Below are 18106 nucleotides of genomic sequence, written 5' to 3'. Positions count from 1 at the left end.
TGTGTTGGCAGCAGCCCCTCACTGTGATGGCTGTTAGATTTGAGTCTGTGTGTTGGCAGCAGCCCCTCACTGTGATGGCTGTTAGACTTGAGTCTGTGTGTTGGCAGCAGCCCCTCACTGTGATGGCTATTAGATTTGAATCTGTGTGTTGGCAGCAGCCCCTCACTGTGATGGCTGTTAGATTTGAGTCTGTGTTGGCAGCAGCCCCTCACTGTGATGGCTGTTAGATTTGAGTCTGTGTTGGCAGCAGCCCCTCACTGTGATGGCTGTTAGATTTGAGTCTGTGTTGGCAGCAGCCCCTCACTGTGATGGCTGTTAGATTTGAGTCTGTGTTGGCAGCAGCCCCTCACTGTGATGGCTGTTAGATTTGAGTCTGTGTTGGCAGCAGCCCCTCACTGTGATGGCTGTTAGGTTTGAGTCTGTGTTGGCAGCAGCCCCTCACTGTGATGGCTGTTAGGTTTGAGTCTGTGTTGGCAGCAGCCCCTCACTGTGATGGCTGTTAGGTTTGAGTCTGTGTTGGCAGCAGCCCCTCACTGTGATGGCTGTTAGGTTTGAGTCTGTGTTGGCAGCAGCCCCTCACTGTGATGGCTGTTAGGTTTGAGTCTGTGTGTTGGCAGCAGCCCCTCACTGTGATGGCTGTTAGATTTGAGTCTGTGTTGGCAGCAGCCCCTCACTGTGATGGCTGTTAGATTTGAGTCTGTGTTGGCAGCAGCCCCTCACTGTGATGGCTGTTAGATTTGAGTCTGTGTTGGCAGCAGCCCCTCACTGTGATGGCTGTTAGATTTGAGTCTGTGTTGGCAGCAGCCCCTCACTGTGATGGCTGTTAGGTTTGAGTCTGTGTTGGCAGCAGCCCCTCACTGTGATGGCTGTTAGGTTTGAGTCTGTGTTGGCAGCAGCCCCTCACTGTGATGGCTGTTAGGTTTGAGTCTGTGTTGGCAGCAGCCCCTCACTGTGATGGCTGTTAGGTTTGAGTCTGTGTTGGCAGCAGCCCCTCACTGTGATGGCTGTTAGGTTTGAGTCTGTGTGTTGGCAGCAGCCCCTCACTGTGATGGCTGTTAGATTTGAGTCTGTGTTGGCAGCAGCCCCTCACTGTGATGGCTGTTAGGTTTGAGTCTGTGTTGGCAGCAGCCCCTCACTGTGATGGCTGTTAGGTTTGAGTCTGTGTGTTGGCAGCAGCCCCTCACTGTGATGGCTGTTAGGTTTGAGTCTGTGTGTTGGCAGCAGCCCCTCACTGTGATGGCTGTTAGATTTTTCGGTAGCTCCTATCTATTTATGTATGACTGAGTTGAACTGCCTGTCTTGCCAATTTTCATATTTTTTTTCTGTTTGTGCTTGTTAACATTTGCACAAGTAATAGCAAATGCGCTATCTTTCCGGTAATAGACACCCAATGGGCTTGTGTTTTCTGGCACCCCCTTGTGTACGTAGCCGGTAATACTGTAAATCCAAGGATGATAGAAGGAATGGCGATATGTAAATCTGGTTAGCGCTCAACCCTACCTGACACACACTGATAATCCTATTCATTTCCATTGGACTGGTTATTTGTGGAAAACTCATGCAGGATCTTGTGACTGAGTAAATATGTTCAGCTTATTTTCTATTTCCCTAGTGTGTTTTAGCTTCTTTAGTCTAGTTGTTTAGTAGCACCCACTAGCTTTTTAGCTGCCATTCAAAATGTTTGAGTGCTTTTCTTTGTGTTCCAGGCTGATGGAGAGGAGTTGGTGTCCCTGGCTAAAGAGGTTAACTCCGGCCAGACGGGGTCAGCCAAAGTGGACGAGCTGGATGACAAGCTCATTAAGAAACTGGCCTTCGTCTCCGCCGGCGACCTGGCACCACTCAACGCTTTCATTGGTGGACTGGCCGCACAGGAAGTTCTGAAGGTAAGGAGCCGCTCACTTCCGGTCAGAGCTGTTTCTGCTCTCTGATGTGTTCTTTATGTTGTCCGACACCTTGTTACTGTGGGGGAGAGAATCATGTTTTGGTTTTATTTCACCATTATTTAACCAGGTAGGCTAGTTGAGAACACATTTATTTAACCAGGTAGGCCAGTTGAGAACACCTTTATTTAACCAGGTAGGCTAGTTGAGAACACCTTTATTTAACCAGGTAGGCTAGTTGAGAACCCCTTTATTTAACCAGGTAGGCTAGTTGAGAACACCTTTATTTAACCAGGTAGGCTAGTTGAGAACACCTTTATTTAGCCAGGGAGGCCAGTTGAGAACACCTTTATTTAAAACCAGTTGATCCTACCCATCCCGGATCCGGGATCGTGACTACAGGCTCAGCTCATTACCATAACGCAAAATGCACACCTATACAAGTCCAATAGCTCAAATGAAAGATAAACACCTTGTTCATCTACCCAGCAAGTCAGATTTCTAAAATGTTTTACGGCGAAAACACACCACACATTTATATTAGACCACCACCGAAACAAAAGACAAGAGGCGGCCATTTTGTCCCAGAAAATATAAAATGATAAAAGCAGGATTAAAAAATAAATAATTCACCTTTTGAAAATCTTCATCAGATGACAGTAATAGGACATGTTATACAGTACATTTTATTTTTTTCCAATAATATGCTATTTATATCCATAAATCTCTGTTTACAATGACGTCATTTTTGAAAAATGCTACTCAAATGTCCGGAGAAATGATGATAGCTCCGACAGATAACGTCAGATAACAAGCAATACACATGACTAAATATACATGTTCTACATATAGTTACAAAGATACACTTCTTCTTAATGCAACCTGATACATTTATTTTTAACGTTACAGAATTCGTTCACTAGGCTATAATATGATATTAGCTGTATGTCTCCTCTACGTTTGGAGAGCACAGAAACCCAAAATTAACCACATAAATATTCCCTTACCTTTGATGTTCTTCGATCAGAAGACGTGGAAGGAGTTATACTTACCCAATACATCGTTTGGTTTCAAGTTGTGTGTCTCTGTATTAGCATATGCCAACAGCTTCAGCTGAAATGCACCCAAAATGACTTCTGGTCCCGCACTCTTGCGCATCAAAACTTCAAAATTACATATTATATGTTGACTAAACTGGTCAAACTAAGTGCAGAATCGAGCTTAAGGATGTTTTAATCGTGTAAAACAAAGATCAGCGCGAATGGACAAACCGAAGTCAATTGGTGCTTCATGGAAAAAAAGGCAGAGTGCATGTATATTCGCGTGACCCAAATGTTTTAGCCCGCCAAAGGACGGGGGCGCGCTAGATTCTCACAAATCATTTGAAAGCAGACATCGCGCTGAACACATAGAAACTGTTCCTGGATCCGTAGCTGGTTGGGAAGGGTGGGGGCGATGACGTCAAAGTTGTCCCAACTTTTCTGTTGACAAGAGAGTTTGGAAGAAAGGCTGCCCTGGGAGTTCTGCTTTACATACAGACATAATTTAAAAACTAAAAATTAGAAACTTTAGTGTTTTCTATTCAATAATAATTATTATGTGCATATATTAGCAATTTTGGAAAAAAATATTTTCAGTTTACTATGGGCACGCACTTCCTCCAAAGGGGGCAGTATTCAGCCCTAGGATCAACTGGTTAACCAGGTAGGCCAGTTGAGAACAAGTTCTCATTTACAACTGCGACCTGGCCAAGATAAAGCATAGCAGTTCGACAGATACAACGACACAGAGTTACACATGGAGTAAACAAACATACAGTCAATAATACAGTAGAAAAAAAGAAAAGTCTATGTACAGTGAGTGTAAATAAGGGAGTTAAGGCAATAAATAGGCCATGGTGGCGAAGTAATTACAATATGGCAATCATGTCTGTTCTCCCTCAATAAATCTAATTGTATTAGTCACATGCATCGAATACAACAGGTGGTAGGACCTTACATTGAAATGCTTACTTACTTACCAACAATGCAGTTTAACAAATACGAATAAGAAGTATAAGGAACAAGCCATTTAAGAGCAGCAATAACATACCGACAGCGAGGCTACATACAGGTTGTACCGGTACAGAGTCAATGTGCAGGAGCACCGGTTAATCGAGGTAATGTGTACACGTAGGTAGAGTTATTAAAGTGACTATACATAGAGAATAACAGAGTAGCAGCAGCGTAGGAGAGGGGGGTGGGGTTCAAATAGTCTGTGTAGCCATTTGATCAGCTGTTCAGGAGTCTTATGGCTTGGGAGTAGAAGCTGTTTAGAAGCCTCCTGGACCTAGACTTAGCGCTCCGGTACCGCACGGCAAGCGGTACCGGAGAGAACAGTCTGACTGTTGGCTGGAGTCTTTGATAACTTTTTGGGCCTTCCTCTGACTGGTATAGAGGTCCTATGGCAGGAAGCTTGGCCCCAGTGATGTACTGGGCCTTCCTCTGACACCGCCTGGTATAGAGTTCCTATGGCAGGAAGCTTGGCCCCGGTGATGTACTGGGCTGTTCTCACTACCCTCTGTAGTGTCTTGCAGGCCATGCAGTTGCCATACCAGGCAGTGATGCAACCAGTCAGGATGCTCTCGATGGTGCAGCTGTAGAACCTTTTGAGGATCTGAGGACCCATGACAAATCTTTTCAGTCTCCTGAGGGGAAATAGGTTTTGTTGTGCCCGCTTCACGACTGTCTTGGTGTGTTTGGACCATTCTAGTTTGTTGATGTGGACAACAAGGAACTTGAAGCTCTCAACCTGCTCCACTACAGCCCTGTCGATGAGAATGGGGGCATGCTTGGTCCTCTTTTTCCTGCAGTCCACAATCATCTCCTTTGTCTTGATCACATTGATTGAGGGGTTGTTGTCCTGGCACCACACTGACAGGTCTCTGACCTCCTCCTTATAGGCTGTCTCATCGTTGTCGGTGATCAGGCCTACCACGGTTGTGTCATCGGCAAACGTAATGATGGTGTTCGAGTCATGCCTGGCCACGCAGTCGTGGGTGAACGGGGAGTACAAGAGGTGACTGAGCACGCACCCCCGAGGGGCTTATTGATGAGCTTTGAGGGCACTACGGTGTTGAACGCTGAGCTGTAGTCAATGAATAGCATTCTCACACAGGTGTTCCTTTTGTGTTATTTGCCTCAAAACTAGCATAAAAATTGTTTAGCTCGTCTGGTAGGCTCGTGTCACTGGGCAGCTCTTGGCTGTGCTTCCCTTTTTGTATTCTGTAATGGCTTACAGGCCCTGCCACATCCGACGAGCTTCGGAGCCGGTATGACTCTTTGTCCTGTATTGACACTTTGCCTGTTTGATGGTTCGTCGGAGGGCATAGCGGGATTTGTTATAAGCTTCCGGGTTAGAGTCCCGCTTCTTGAAAGCGGCAGCTCTAGCCTTCAGGTCAGTGCAGATGTTGTCTGTAGTCCATGATTTCTGGTTGGGGAATGTACGTACGGTCACTGAGGGGACGATGTCATCGTTGCACTTATTGATGAAGCCAATGACAGATGTGGTGTACTCCTCAATGCCATTGGAGGAATATCGGAACATGTTCCAGTATGTATATAACTGTGTCTGTCCTAGGCGTGTACAGGGAAGTTCATGCCCATAATGCAGTAGCTGTACAGTATTATAACTGTGTGTGTGTGTGTGTGTGTGTGTCCTAGGCGTGTACAGGGAAGTTCATGCCCATAATGCAGTGGTTGTATTTTGATGCTCTGGAGTGTCTGTCTGAGGAAGAGGGAGGAGCCATGCTCACTGAGGAGGACTGTGCCCCTGTGAGTATACCCCACACACACACCTACCACACACACACACTAGCTGGTTGGGTCGTGGTTATCATATGCGTAAATATTTAGTTCTGTTGTGTCTTGTAGGGGTATGACAATTTTTTTTTTTTTGCGTTATGATTTATTTATCACACTAGCACAACCCCCCCACACCCTCACTCACACACACACTCGCACACATCCAGACCCTGCAGATACAGAACACATGTTGTTAATGACGTATAAAACCCCTCCCCCCCCCAGAGGAACAGCCGTTATGACGGCCAGATCGCTGTGTTTGGCTCCCAGCTGCAAGAGGAGTTGGCTAAACAACGTTACTTCCTGGTTGGGGCTGGCGCTATTGGCTGTGAGCTGCTGAAGAACTTTGCCATGATTGGATTGGCCAGCGGGGAGGGTGAGGTCATCGTGACGGACATGGACACCATAGAGAAATCCAACCTCAACAGACAGTTCCTCTTCAGGTGAGAGAGGAGGAGGAGACGACTAGTACCATGAGGAGGTTTTATATAATGTGTGAAAAGCCCATCTCTTTTATCTTGGCCTTCAGTTAGTGTTTTGACTGTTATGGACATTGTATGTGTTCCTAATGACACCCTGTTTACTTTATAGTGACCTACTACTGATCTGGGGTCATTTCATAGTGCCCTACTACTGATCTGGGGTCATTTCATAGTGCCCTACTACTGATCTGGGGTCATTTCATAGTGCCCTACTACTGATCTGGGGTCATTTCAAACGTAGCGCCCTACTACTGATCTGGGGTCATTTCAAACGTAGCGCACTACTACTGATCTGGGGTCATTTCAAATGTAGCGCACTACTACTGATCTGGGGTCATTTCAAACGTAGCGCACTACTACTGATCTGGGGTCATTTCAAACGTAGCGCACTACTACTGATCTGGGGTCATTTCAAACGTAGTGCACCACTACTGATCTGGGGTCATTTCATAGTGCCCTATACAGGGAGGACGATACCATGTAATTATTCATCTTTTGTCACTTATTTTGTAAAGTGTTGCGTGTTTAAGTAGTTGTGTTTTGGTTTGTATTCAGGCCGTGGGACGTGACGAAGATGAAGAGCGAGACGGCGGCGGCGGCGGTGAAGCAGATGAACCCGTCCATCCGGATCACGGGACACCAGAACCGCGTCGGGCCCGACACCGAGCGTGTCTACGATGACGACTTCTTCGAGAGCCTCCACGGAGTCGCCAACGCTCTGGACAACGTTGACGCACGTAAGACGCGCCCTAAAGACTTCCTGTTGCTGTGTGTAACGTATGGAGGTAGAACATAGACTTCCTGTTCCCATTTGTTGCAGTGTGTAACGTACGGAAGTAGAACATAGACTTCCTGTTGCAGTGTGTAACGTACGGAGGTAGAACATAGACTTCCTGTTGCTGTGTGTAACGTACGGAGGTAGAACATAGACTTCCTGTTGCTGTGTGTAACGTACGGAGGTAGAACATAGACTTCCTGTTGCTGTGTGTAACGTACGGAGGTAGAACATTGACGGGCCTGTTTTTTCAGGATCAGTTGCTGCCACACATGATAAAACAGGGTGAGATATTTCTGGGGTTTACATGGTAAAACAGGGTGAGATATTTCTGGGGTTTACATGGTAAAACAGGGTGAGATATTTCTGGGGTTTACATGGTAAAACAGAGTGAGATATTTCTGGGGTTTACATGGTAAAACAGGGTGAGATATTTCTGGGGTTTACATGGTAAAACAGGGTGAGATATTTCTGGGGTTTACATGGTAAAACAGGGTGAGATATTTCTGGGGTTTACATGGTAAAACAGGGTGAGATATTTCTGGGGTTTACATGGTAAAACAGGGTGATATATTTCTGGGGATTACATGGTAAAACAGGGTGAGATATTTCTGGGGATTACATGGTAAAACAGGGTGAGATATTTCTGGGGATTACATGGTTAAACAGGGTGATATATATATTTCTGGGGTTTACATGGTAAAACAGCATATATTTCTGGGGTTTACATGCTTAAACAAGGTGAGATATATATTTCTGGGGTTTACATGCTTAAACAAGGTGAGATATATATTTCTGGGGTTTACATGCTTAAACAAGGTGAGATATATATTTCTGGGGTTTACATGCTTAAACAAGGTGAGATATATATTTCTGGGGTTTACATGCTTAAACAAGGTGAGATATATATTTCTGGGGTTTACATGATTAAACAAGGTGAGATATATATTTCTGAGCGTTTATGTCCTCTTGTTCTCATGTTGTCTTTATGGTCTCGTTCACTCTTTCTGGGCTGTGCACCTTTTACACCAGAGATCTGTATATAATGACGGGATGCTCATCTCTCCGACCTAACAGGAGTCATTGTCCCAGAGGCAGGAAGGCAGGCGACAAGCTGAGGTCCAAAATAAACCCAGAGAAACTCATTCCGACTTATTGTTGACACATGTTGGCGACAGTGAAACCTCTCGCTTTGCCTCTCTCCCAAGCCCCTCCCCCTACCACTCACAACTGCAAAGATGAGAGATCACTTCCTCTCTGAAAACAAGCAGTTTCAACTCCCTATGTGCTGTAACAGAGGATAAATGCATCCTGTTTGTCTTAACTACTCAAATTGCGTGCTGAACAGACCATACTAAAACGGGAGTATCCATGAGCATAGGTTCTGGGAAATTAATTCTCAGTCTGTTACGCGCATCATTACAGTACCACATACTGCTAGCAGCATTTTAGCCAAAGGCCGTTATACTAGCTGTCTAGTCCGTGTTTTAGCTACTCACCAGGACATGGGCTTGAGAGATTGTTGATGTATGGAACGCCGTTTGGGTCTTTACGTGTCAAAAAAAGATAAATAAGCTTTTTAATTCGACACGTCAAATCACACAATTCTATTATAGAATGTTGTGTGTGATGAATTGGCACGTGCAAGACAAGCGCCACCACTACTATCAGTAGCACTGTCGAAGCTGTACAAAAAAGTCTGCAAACAAGCACACACCGGCCACAAACGACGTGTTTACAATACCGCAATGGTAATAAGGCATTATTTGTTTGACCGCAACTTCTGGGGTAGCTAGCTTTAGCTTGGTTGCTAGCTTTAGCTTGGTAGCTGGCTTTAGCTTGGTAGCTGGCTTTAGCTTGGTTGCTGGCTTTAGCTTGGTTGCTGGCTTTAGCTTGGTTGCTAGCTTTAGCTTGGTAGCTGGCTTTAGCTTGGTTGCTGGCTTTAGCTTGGTTGCTGGCTTTAGCTTGGTAGCTGGCTTTAGCTTGGTTGCTGGCTTTAGCTTGGTTGCTAGCTTTAGCTTGGTAGCTGGCTTTAGCTTGGTAGCTGGCTTTAGCTTGGTTGCTGGCTTTAGCTTGGTTGCTGGCTTTAGCTTGGTAGCTGGCTTTAGCTTGGTAGCTGGCTTTAGCTTGGTAGCTGGCTTTAGCTTGGTTGCTGGCTTTAGCTTGGTTGCTGGCTTTAGCTTGGTTGCTAGCTTTAGCTTGGTAGCTGGCTTTAGCTTGGTAGCTGGCTTTAGCTTGGTTGCTGGCTTTAGCTTGGTTGCTGGCTTTAGCTTGGTTGCTAGCTTTAGCTTGGTTGCTGGCTTTAGCTTGGTTGCTGGCTTTAGCTTGGTTGCTAGATAGCACCAATACAACCAGCCTGAAAACATTTCATTATCCTTAACAATGATTTAGGAATCCTTGTGAGCAAGTATTAGCTAGGTAGCCACTTGTTGTTCACCTATTGAAATTGAACTTCAGTTCATTAAAATAAATAGCTAGCCAGCTACTTAACCCTGTTGCCCAAAGCTAACGTTATACGCAGCCAGCTGGCTTCATCTGGCTAGTGAGGCTCGACTGGACCGGGTTATGTGTTGTGAAGCTAGCCACAATAAGAATTAAGCACAATAGTGGGAATGGGGTATCAGTCTACCCAAGATATGCTTTCCCCATGTCCTCCTCCAGGTATCTGACTCCAAAACATCCACGCAGTATTGTTTTTCCTCTGGGATAGTGTTCGATACACATCGGTTGACAATAAATGTGTCTCAATTCAATTCAGTTGTTTCAGGGTCCCGTAATGTTTTCTGGGAGTCGCTGAGTAGACTGATGCCCCATGCTATTGATCCACAATCCATAGGTAAGGCTGTACAGTGAAATAAGGATCCCCCACAATGCAACTCTAAAGTATAATACATCCAGTGTATTGTCAAATTAACAAATTATTGTATTTTACATTTTTATATAACATTCCAACCTCGTTTAGCATAATCTATTTAATTATGGGAATATTATATTTGTTTTCATTTGTATCACTGTCAATTACATACTTTTATTTTGAAGGCTAACCAGCAAAGTTCACTATTGTGGCTAATCCTTATTGTGGCTAGCTCCACATAGATGGGTCCGACCACCATTAATCAAATAAGAACTAGGGTTGTTTTAGATGATGACACCTAGCTATATAGCTAGCTAACTATAGCTACTGAAACAGATGTTGTTTTGCTATGTTTTTGGGGAAGCACATTGTTTGTCTCCATGAGCTAGCTAGCTTTTTATTTTATGACCAGCACTGTAGGTGAGCGAGACAACTTTACCAGCATCATAGCAGGCGTATCGATGAATCGTTGTGACATATGAAATACGTGTGATGCTGTAATCAATGTGTAATAAACTAAAACATGTATGAACGCGTTAAATGTATAATGTGACGTTCAGGTCCTGATTGGTCAACAAGCTTATTTGACACTCAAAGTGTTATTTTGATACGGTGTTCCATATTAATGAAACCTGTGTTGATGTTCTATAGCCTAATGCCTGCTACATTATTAGTGAATGTACATTATGCATTAGGTTCTGGGGACATTTATAATAACAACAACAACAACAAAAAGGGCATTTGTATAAACAGAATTAAAAGCCAGATCAGTGATTATTTCAAATAAAGCAGGTTAAACTATTTTTGATTAAATAATTCAATGATCAGTGTGTTTTATGGTTGTGGAAAGCTTATATTTGTCTTGAGGTTCACAAGCCCTGAATTTATTCAATTATCGCTGACTGTTTTAAATGCAGAGTTTATTTTTTAATTGTACAACAAACCTTTTTTTAGAGAGAAGAAGAAAAAAATATATATTATGAATAGGACACATGTCAGATTTCCCAAAATGGCTCATTTTTGAGTTGACTGATGTTACAGGGCCATACTTTTAGTTTGTCATATTGTCTGTCCTGTAGGTATGTATATGGACCGGAGGTGTGTCTACTACAGGAAGCCCCTGTTAGTTTGTCATATTGTCTGTCCTGTAGGTATGTATATGGACCAGAGGTGTGTCTACTACAGGAAGCCCCTGTTAGTTTGTCATATTGTCTGTCCTGTAGGTATGTATATGGACCGGAGGTGTGTCTACTACAGGAAGCCCCTGTTAGAGTCCGGGACTCTGGGAACCAAAGGAAACGTGCAGGTGGTCATCCCCTTCCTGACAGAGTCATACAGCTCCTCCCAGGACCCCCCGGAGAAATCCATCCCCATCTGCACGCTGAAGAACTTCCCCAACGCCATCGAACACACCCTGCAGGTAACACACACACACACACCCTGCAGGTAACACACACACACACACACCCTGCAGGTAACACACACACACCCTGCAGGAGAAGAGTACTTGTCCATTGTCCCGTAGCAGTTTGGGTTTGAGTGACTCAAGAGCATGTCTGGGATTCAAACCGGCCTCGCTCCATCCTTCTCTAAGCTGGGATTCAAACCGGCCTCGCTCCATCCTTCTCTCAGCTGGGATTCAAACCGGCCTCGCTCCATCCTTCTCTAAGCTGGGATTCAAACCGGCCTCGCTCCATCCTTCTCTCAGCTGGGATTCAAACCGGCCTCGCTCCATCCTTCTCTAAGCTGGGATTCAAACCGGCCTCGCTCCATCCTTCTCTATGCTGGGATTCAAACCGGCCTCGCTCCATCCTTCTCTAAGCTGGGATTCAAACCGGCCTCGCTCCATCCTTCTCTAAGCTGGGATTCAAACCGGCCTCGCTCCATCCTTCTCTAAGCTGGGATTCAAACCGGCCTCGCTCCATCCTTCTCTAAGCTGGGATTCAAACCGGCCTCGCTCCATCCTTCTCTAAGCTGGGATTCAAACCGGCCTCGCTCCATCCTTCTCTCAGCTGGGATTCAAACCGGCCTCGCTCCATCCTTCTCTAAGCTGGGATTCAAACCGGCCTCGCTCCATCCTTCTCTCAGCTGGGATTCAAACCGGCCTCGCTCCATCCTTCTCTAAGCTGGGATTCAAACCGGCCTCGCTCCATCCTTCTCTAAGCTGGGATTCAAACCGGCCTCGCTCCATCCTTCTCTCAGCTGGGATTCAAACCGGCCTCGCTCCATCCTTCTCTAAGCTGGGATTCAAACCAGCCTCGCTCCAACCTTCTCTAAGCTGGGATTCAAACCGGCCTCGCTCCATCCTTCTCTCAGCTGGGATTCAAACCGGCCTCGCTCCATCCTTCTCTAAGCTGGGATTCAAACCGGCCTCGCTCCATCCTTCTCTAAGCTGGGATTCAAACCGGCCTCGCTCCATCCTTCTCTAAGCTGGGATTCAAACCGGCCTCGCTCCATCCTTCTCTCAGCTGGGATTCAAACCGGCCTCGCTCCATCCTTCTCTAAGCTGGGATTCAAACCGGCCTCGCTCCATCCTTCTCTAAGCTGGGATTCAAACCGGCCTCGCTCCATCCTTCTCTAAGCTGGGGGACGTCCTGTATATGCAGTGTGTGTGGTAACTCTCTGGTCTCTCTCTCTCCCTCGTCTCCAGTGGGCCCGTGATGAGTTTGAGGGTCTCTTTAAACAGCCATCGGAGAATGCCATGCAGTACCTCACGTAAGTCCACCAATTTAGCATGTTTAAACATTTTACCTGCTGTGGTTGTGACGTGTGTTTGTGTTATCTTCTAGTTTGAATGAAGGCGGACGTTATTACAAATCACTAGCTGACAACCCCATTGCCTTTTGGGGATCGATTGAGACATGAACAGTAGTTGTTTGCGGTGATAATTATTCCGGTGTTCTGTGTGGAGCCACCGCAAAGAGAAATGCATCAGTTATAAATACGTTTTTTTCAATGAACTCCGTCTCTCTGTGGCGTCTGAAACTATTTCTAAGTTGTCGTAGTCTCGTGGTTCTGATACTCGACCCAGATATGAGGTGTTGGAGGTCGTCTGGATCAGTTTAGTATCGGCTGTGTTGATGTTTCCTGACCTAGTGATGCTAAGTTCCTGGAGAGGACCCTGAAGCTGCCTGGAGCCCAGCCTCTAGAGGTGTTGGAGGCCGTCTATAAGAGCTTGGTGACGGACTGCCCTCACAGCTGGGCCGACTGTGTCACCTGGGCCCGTCACCACTGGCAGTGTCAGTACAGCAACAACATCTGTCAACTACTGCACAACTTCCCCCCAGAACAGGTACATGGAGCACCGTTACACACACTGTTACACACACACACACTGTTACACACACACACACTGTTACACACACACACACACACACTGTTACACACACACACACTGTTACACACACACACCGTACACACACACACCGTTACACACACACACACACCGTTACACACACACACCGTACACACCGTTACACACACACACACACCGTTACACACACACACACACACACACCGTTACACACACACACACCGTTACACACACACACGTACACACACACACACCGTTACACACACACACACCGTTACACACACACACACACACCGTTACACACACACACACACCGTTACACACACACACACACCGTTACACACACACACACACCGTTACACACACACACACACCGTTACACACACACACACACCGTTACACACACACACACCGTTACACACACCGTTACACACACCACACACACCGTTACACACACACACACACACCGTTACACACACACACACACACACACACACACACACACACCGTTACACACACACACACACACACACACCGTTACACACACACACACACACACACACACACCGTTACACACACACACACACACACACACACCGTTACACACACACACTGTTTGAATGTGGTTTTGTTGTACTGATATCAATGCTCTTCTCTCAGCTGACCAGCTCTGGCGCCCCCTTCTGGTCCGGTCCAAAGAGATGTCCTCACCCTCTAGAGTTCAGTACCAGCAACGTGAGTCCTTTACCCCCTGTCCCCGTCTCCCCTCCGTGTCTCCGTCCGTGTCTCCCCCCCTGTCCCCGTGTCTCCTTCCGTGTTTCCCCCCCCCCCTGTGCCCGTGTCTCCTTCCGTGTCTCCCCCCCCTGTCCCCGTGTCTCCTTCCGTGTCTCCCCCCCCCTGTCCCCGTGTCTCCTTCCGTGTCTCCCCCCCCTGTCCCCGTGTCTCCTTCCGTGTCTCCGTCCCCCCCCCCCTGTCCCCGTGTCTCCTTCCGTGTCTCCGTCCCCCCCCCCTGTCCCCGTGTCTCCCCCCCTGTCTCCGTCCCTCCCCCCCTGTCCCCGTGTCTGTCCCCGTGTCCCCCCCGTGTCTCCGTCCCCGTGTCTTCCCCCCTGTCCCCGTGTCCCCCCGTGTCTTCCCCCCTGTCCCCGTGTCTCCCCCCTGTCCCCGTCTCAACCCTGTCCACGGTTGGAGACTGTCTCCTCTCTCTCTCTCTCTAGCACCTCCATATGGACTATGTGATGTCAGGAGCCAACTTGTTTGCCCAGTCGTACGGCATGCAGGGCTCTACTGACCGTGTCGGCGTGGCTAAGATCCTGGACAGCCTATCGGTGCCCACCTTCGTCCCCAGGTCAGGGGTCAAGATCCACGTCTCCGACCAGGAGCTGCAGAGCGCTAACGCCAACGTCGGTGAGGATGAGATTGAATAAACACAATGGGGTCTAGAGACAGTCAACCTTCTCACTGTAGTGATGTATAAACACAATGGGGTCTAGTGATGTATAAACACAATGGGGTCTAGTGACGGTCAACCTTCTACCTGTAGGGATGTATAAACACAATGGGGTCTAGTGACGGTCAACCTTGTCCCTGTAGGGATGTATAAACACAATGGGGTCTAGTGACAGTCAACCATGTCCCTGTAGGGATGTATAAACACAATGGGGTCTAGTGACAGTCAACCATGTCCCTGTAGTGATGAATAAACACAATGGGGTCTAGTGACTGTCAACCTTGTCCCTGTAGGGATGTGTAAACACAATGGGGTCTAGTGATGTATAAACACAATGGGGTCTAGTGACGGTCAACCTTGTCCCTGTAGGGATGTATAAACACAATGGGGTCTAGTGATGTATAAACACAATGGGGTCTAGTGATGTATAAACACAATGGGGTCTAGTGACGGTCAACCTTGTCCCTGTAGTGATGTATAAACACAATGGGGTCTAGTGACGGTCAACCTTGTCCCTGTAGGGATGTATAAACACAATGGGGTCTAGTGATGTATAAACACAATGGGGTCTAGTGACAGTCAACCTTGTCCCTGTAGTGATGTATAACACAATGGGGTCTAGTGATGTATAAACACAATGGGGTCTAGTGACAGTCAACCTTGTCCCTGTAGGGATGTATAAACACAATGGGGTCTAGTGATGTATAAACACAATGGGGTCTAGTGACAGTCAACCTTGTCCCTGTAGGGATGTATAAACACAATGGGGTCTAGTGACGGTCAACCTTGTCCCTGTAGGGATGTATAAACACAATGGGGTCTAGTGATGTATAAACACAATGGGTTCTAGTGACAGTCAACCTTGTCCCTGTAGCGATGAATAAACACAATGGGGTCTAGTGATGTATAAACACAATGGGGTCTAGTGACGGTCAACCTTGTCCCTGTAGGGATGTATAAACACAATGGGGTCTAGTGATGTATAAACACAATGGGGTCTAGTGACAGTCAACCTTGTCCCTGTAGGGATATATAAACACAATGGGGTCTAGTGACGGTCAACCTTGTCCCTGTAGGGATGTATAAACACAATGGGGTCTAGTGACGGTCAACCTTGTCCCTGTAGGGATGTATAAACACAATGGGGTCTAGTGACAGTCAACCTTCTCCCTGTAGTGATGAATAAACACAATGGGGTCTAGTGACGGTCAACCTTGTCCCTGTAGGGATGTATAAACACAGTGGGGTCTAGTGACGGTCAACCTTGTCCCTGTAGGGATGTATAAACACAGTGGGGTCTAGTGACGGTCAACCTTGTCCCTGTAGGGATGTGTAAACAGTAGTTGAAGGGGACCGGTAGGAGCCCGTTGGAGCGCAGGCGTGAGGTGTCCTCTGAAAGGATTTCTAGCTCAATGTGTTTGCTGCTGAATGAAGTTGTGTGTCCCAACGTTTGAATGAGAAACGTCCAGGTTACTTTCTGACTGAAGGCGGGTGTTTAAAGTGTCTTCCTAAGAGGGTGTAATAACCACGGACTGTCTCCCATCTGAGATGACCCTACTACATATCTCATTGGTCACTTTCCCTGTCTGTCGGTGTGTGTGTCTCTGTCTGTCGGTGTGTGTGTCTCTGTCTGTCGGTGTGTGTGTCTCTGTCTGTCGGTGTGTGTGTCTCTGTCTGTCGGTGTGTTTGTGTCTGTCTGTCTGTCGGTGTTTGTGTGTCGGTGTTTGTGTCTGTCTGCGTGGCGTGGCGTGTGTGTGTGTGTCTGCGTGTCGTGTGTGTGTGTCTGCGTGGCGTGTGTGGCGTGTGTCTGCGTGTCGTGTGTGTGTGTCTGTCTGCGTGGCGTGTGTCTGTCTGCGTGGCGTGTGTCTGTCTGCGTGGCGTGTGTCTGTCTGCGTGGCGCGTGTCTGTCTGCGTGGCGCGTGTGTGTCTGTCTGCGTGGCGCGTGTGTGTCTGTCTGCGTGGCGTGTGTGTCTGTCTGCGTGGCGTGTGTGTCTGTCTGCGTGGCGTGTGTGTCTGTCTGCGTGGCGTGTGTGTCTGTCTGCGTGGCGTGTGTGTCTGTCTGCGTGGCGTGTGTCTGTCTGCGTGGCGTGTGTGTCTGTCTGCGTGGCGTGTGTGTGTGTGTGTGTGTCTGCGTGGTGTGTGTGTGTGTGTGTGTGTCTGCGTGGTGTGTGTGTGTGTGTGTGTGTCTGCGTGGTGTGTGTCTGTCTGTGTGGTGTGTGTGTCTGTCTGCGTGGTGTGTGTGTGTGTGTCTGTCTGCGTGGTGTGTGTGTGTGTGTCTGTCTGTGTGGTGTGTGTGTCTGTCTGCGTGGTGTGTGTGTGTGTGTCTGTCTGCGTGGTGTGTGTGTGTGTCTGTCTGCATGGTGTGTGTCTGTCTGCGTGGCGTGTGTGTAGATGACAACAGGCTGGAGGAACTGAAGGCTCTGCTGCCTGGACCTGAAGCTTCTTCTCACTTTAAACTCACTGCCATCGACTTTGAGAAGGTACAGATCTCTCTCTACCCCCCTCCCTTTACTCTACTCTCATCTCTCTCCCTTTACTCTACTCTCCTTTACTCTACCCTCCCTTTACTCTACTCTAATCTCTCTCCCTTTACTCTACTCTCCTTTACTCTACTCTACTCTAATCTCTCTCCCTTTACTCTACTCTCCTTTACTCTACTCTCATCTCTCTCCCTTTACTCAACTCTCTCCCTTTACTCTACTCTCCTTTACTCTACTCTCATCTTTCTCCCTTTACTCTACTCTCTCCCTTTACTCTACTCTCCTTTACTCTACTCTCATCTCTCTCCCTTTACTCTACTCTCTCCCTTTACTCAACTCTCTCTCTTTACTCTACCCTCTCTACTCTCAACTCTCTCCCTTTACTCAACTCTCTCCCTTTACTCTACTCTCCTTTACTCTACCCTCCCTTTACTCTACTCTAATCTCTCTCCCTTTACTCTACTCTCCTTTACTCTACTCTACTCTAATCTCTCTCCCTTTACTCTACTCTCCTTTACTCTACTCTACTCTCTCCCTTTACTCTACTCTCTCCCTTTACTCTACTCTCTCCCTTTACTCTACCCTCTCTCTACTCTCTCTCTCACCTACAACACCTTTCAAGTCCTGTCATACTTACATCCTCAACCCTTTCCATTTGTGTGTTTGATTAACTGTGCGACTGTGTTCCAGGATGATGACTCTAATTTCCACATGGACTTCATCGTGGCGGCGTCCAACCTACGAGCAGAGAACTATCACATTCCCCCTGCCGACAGACACAAGGTGGGTGAACACTCACACACTGACATGCCCCTTCACACAGCCATTGATGTCACATTTCCACCAGACTTTTGACTTCAGATGCAGGCTTTTCTGTTTCCACTGAAGGCCTGGAGCAAAACAAGCCCCAAGAAGGCTGTTCAGATGTCTATCTGACTCCTCTCCAGAAAGATCATTCTGCCATGGCAACCACCATATACTGTCTCTCTTCTCTCTCCCCCTCATATCCCTCTCTTCTCTCTTCTCTCTCCCT

General features: G+C 47.1%; 1 protein-coding gene across 8 annotated transcripts in view; it reads left to right on the top strand.

Moving 5' to 3' along the window:
• The window catches only part of uba1 (ubiquitin-like modifier activating enzyme 1), a 54682-nt gene that overhangs the window by 31088 nt on the left and 5488 nt on the right, over nucleotides 1–18106 (top strand). For all 8 annotated transcript variants that reach the window (XM_031794886.1, XM_031794890.1, XM_031794891.1 and 5 more), the window contains 11 exons: nucleotides 1707–1883; nucleotides 5582–5692; nucleotides 5948–6165; nucleotides 6760–6941; nucleotides 11057–11253; nucleotides 12484–12548; nucleotides 12930–13125; nucleotides 13807–13881; nucleotides 14361–14550; nucleotides 16985–17073; nucleotides 17764–17856. In XM_031794886.1, the coding sequence (XP_031650746.1) occupies nucleotides 1707–1883; nucleotides 5582–5692; nucleotides 5948–6165; nucleotides 6760–6941; nucleotides 11057–11253; nucleotides 12484–12548; nucleotides 12930–13125; nucleotides 13807–13881; nucleotides 14361–14550; nucleotides 16985–17073; nucleotides 17764–17856 (1593 nt within the window). The remainder of the gene's footprint in view (nucleotides 1–1706; nucleotides 1884–5581; nucleotides 5693–5947; nucleotides 6166–6759; nucleotides 6942–11056; nucleotides 11254–12483; nucleotides 12549–12929; nucleotides 13126–13806; nucleotides 13882–14360; nucleotides 14551–16984; nucleotides 17074–17763; nucleotides 17857–18106) is intronic.

The sequence above is a fragment of the Oncorhynchus kisutch genome, linkage group LG17 (genome assembly GCF_002021735.2).
Source record: "Oncorhynchus kisutch isolate 150728-3 linkage group LG17, Okis_V2, whole genome shotgun sequence".
NCBI lineage: Eukaryota > Metazoa > Chordata > Actinopteri > Salmoniformes > Salmonidae > Oncorhynchus > Oncorhynchus kisutch.
The sequence above is the reverse complement of the archived record's forward strand: the minus strand, read 5'-3'. Positions and strand labels throughout refer to the sequence as shown.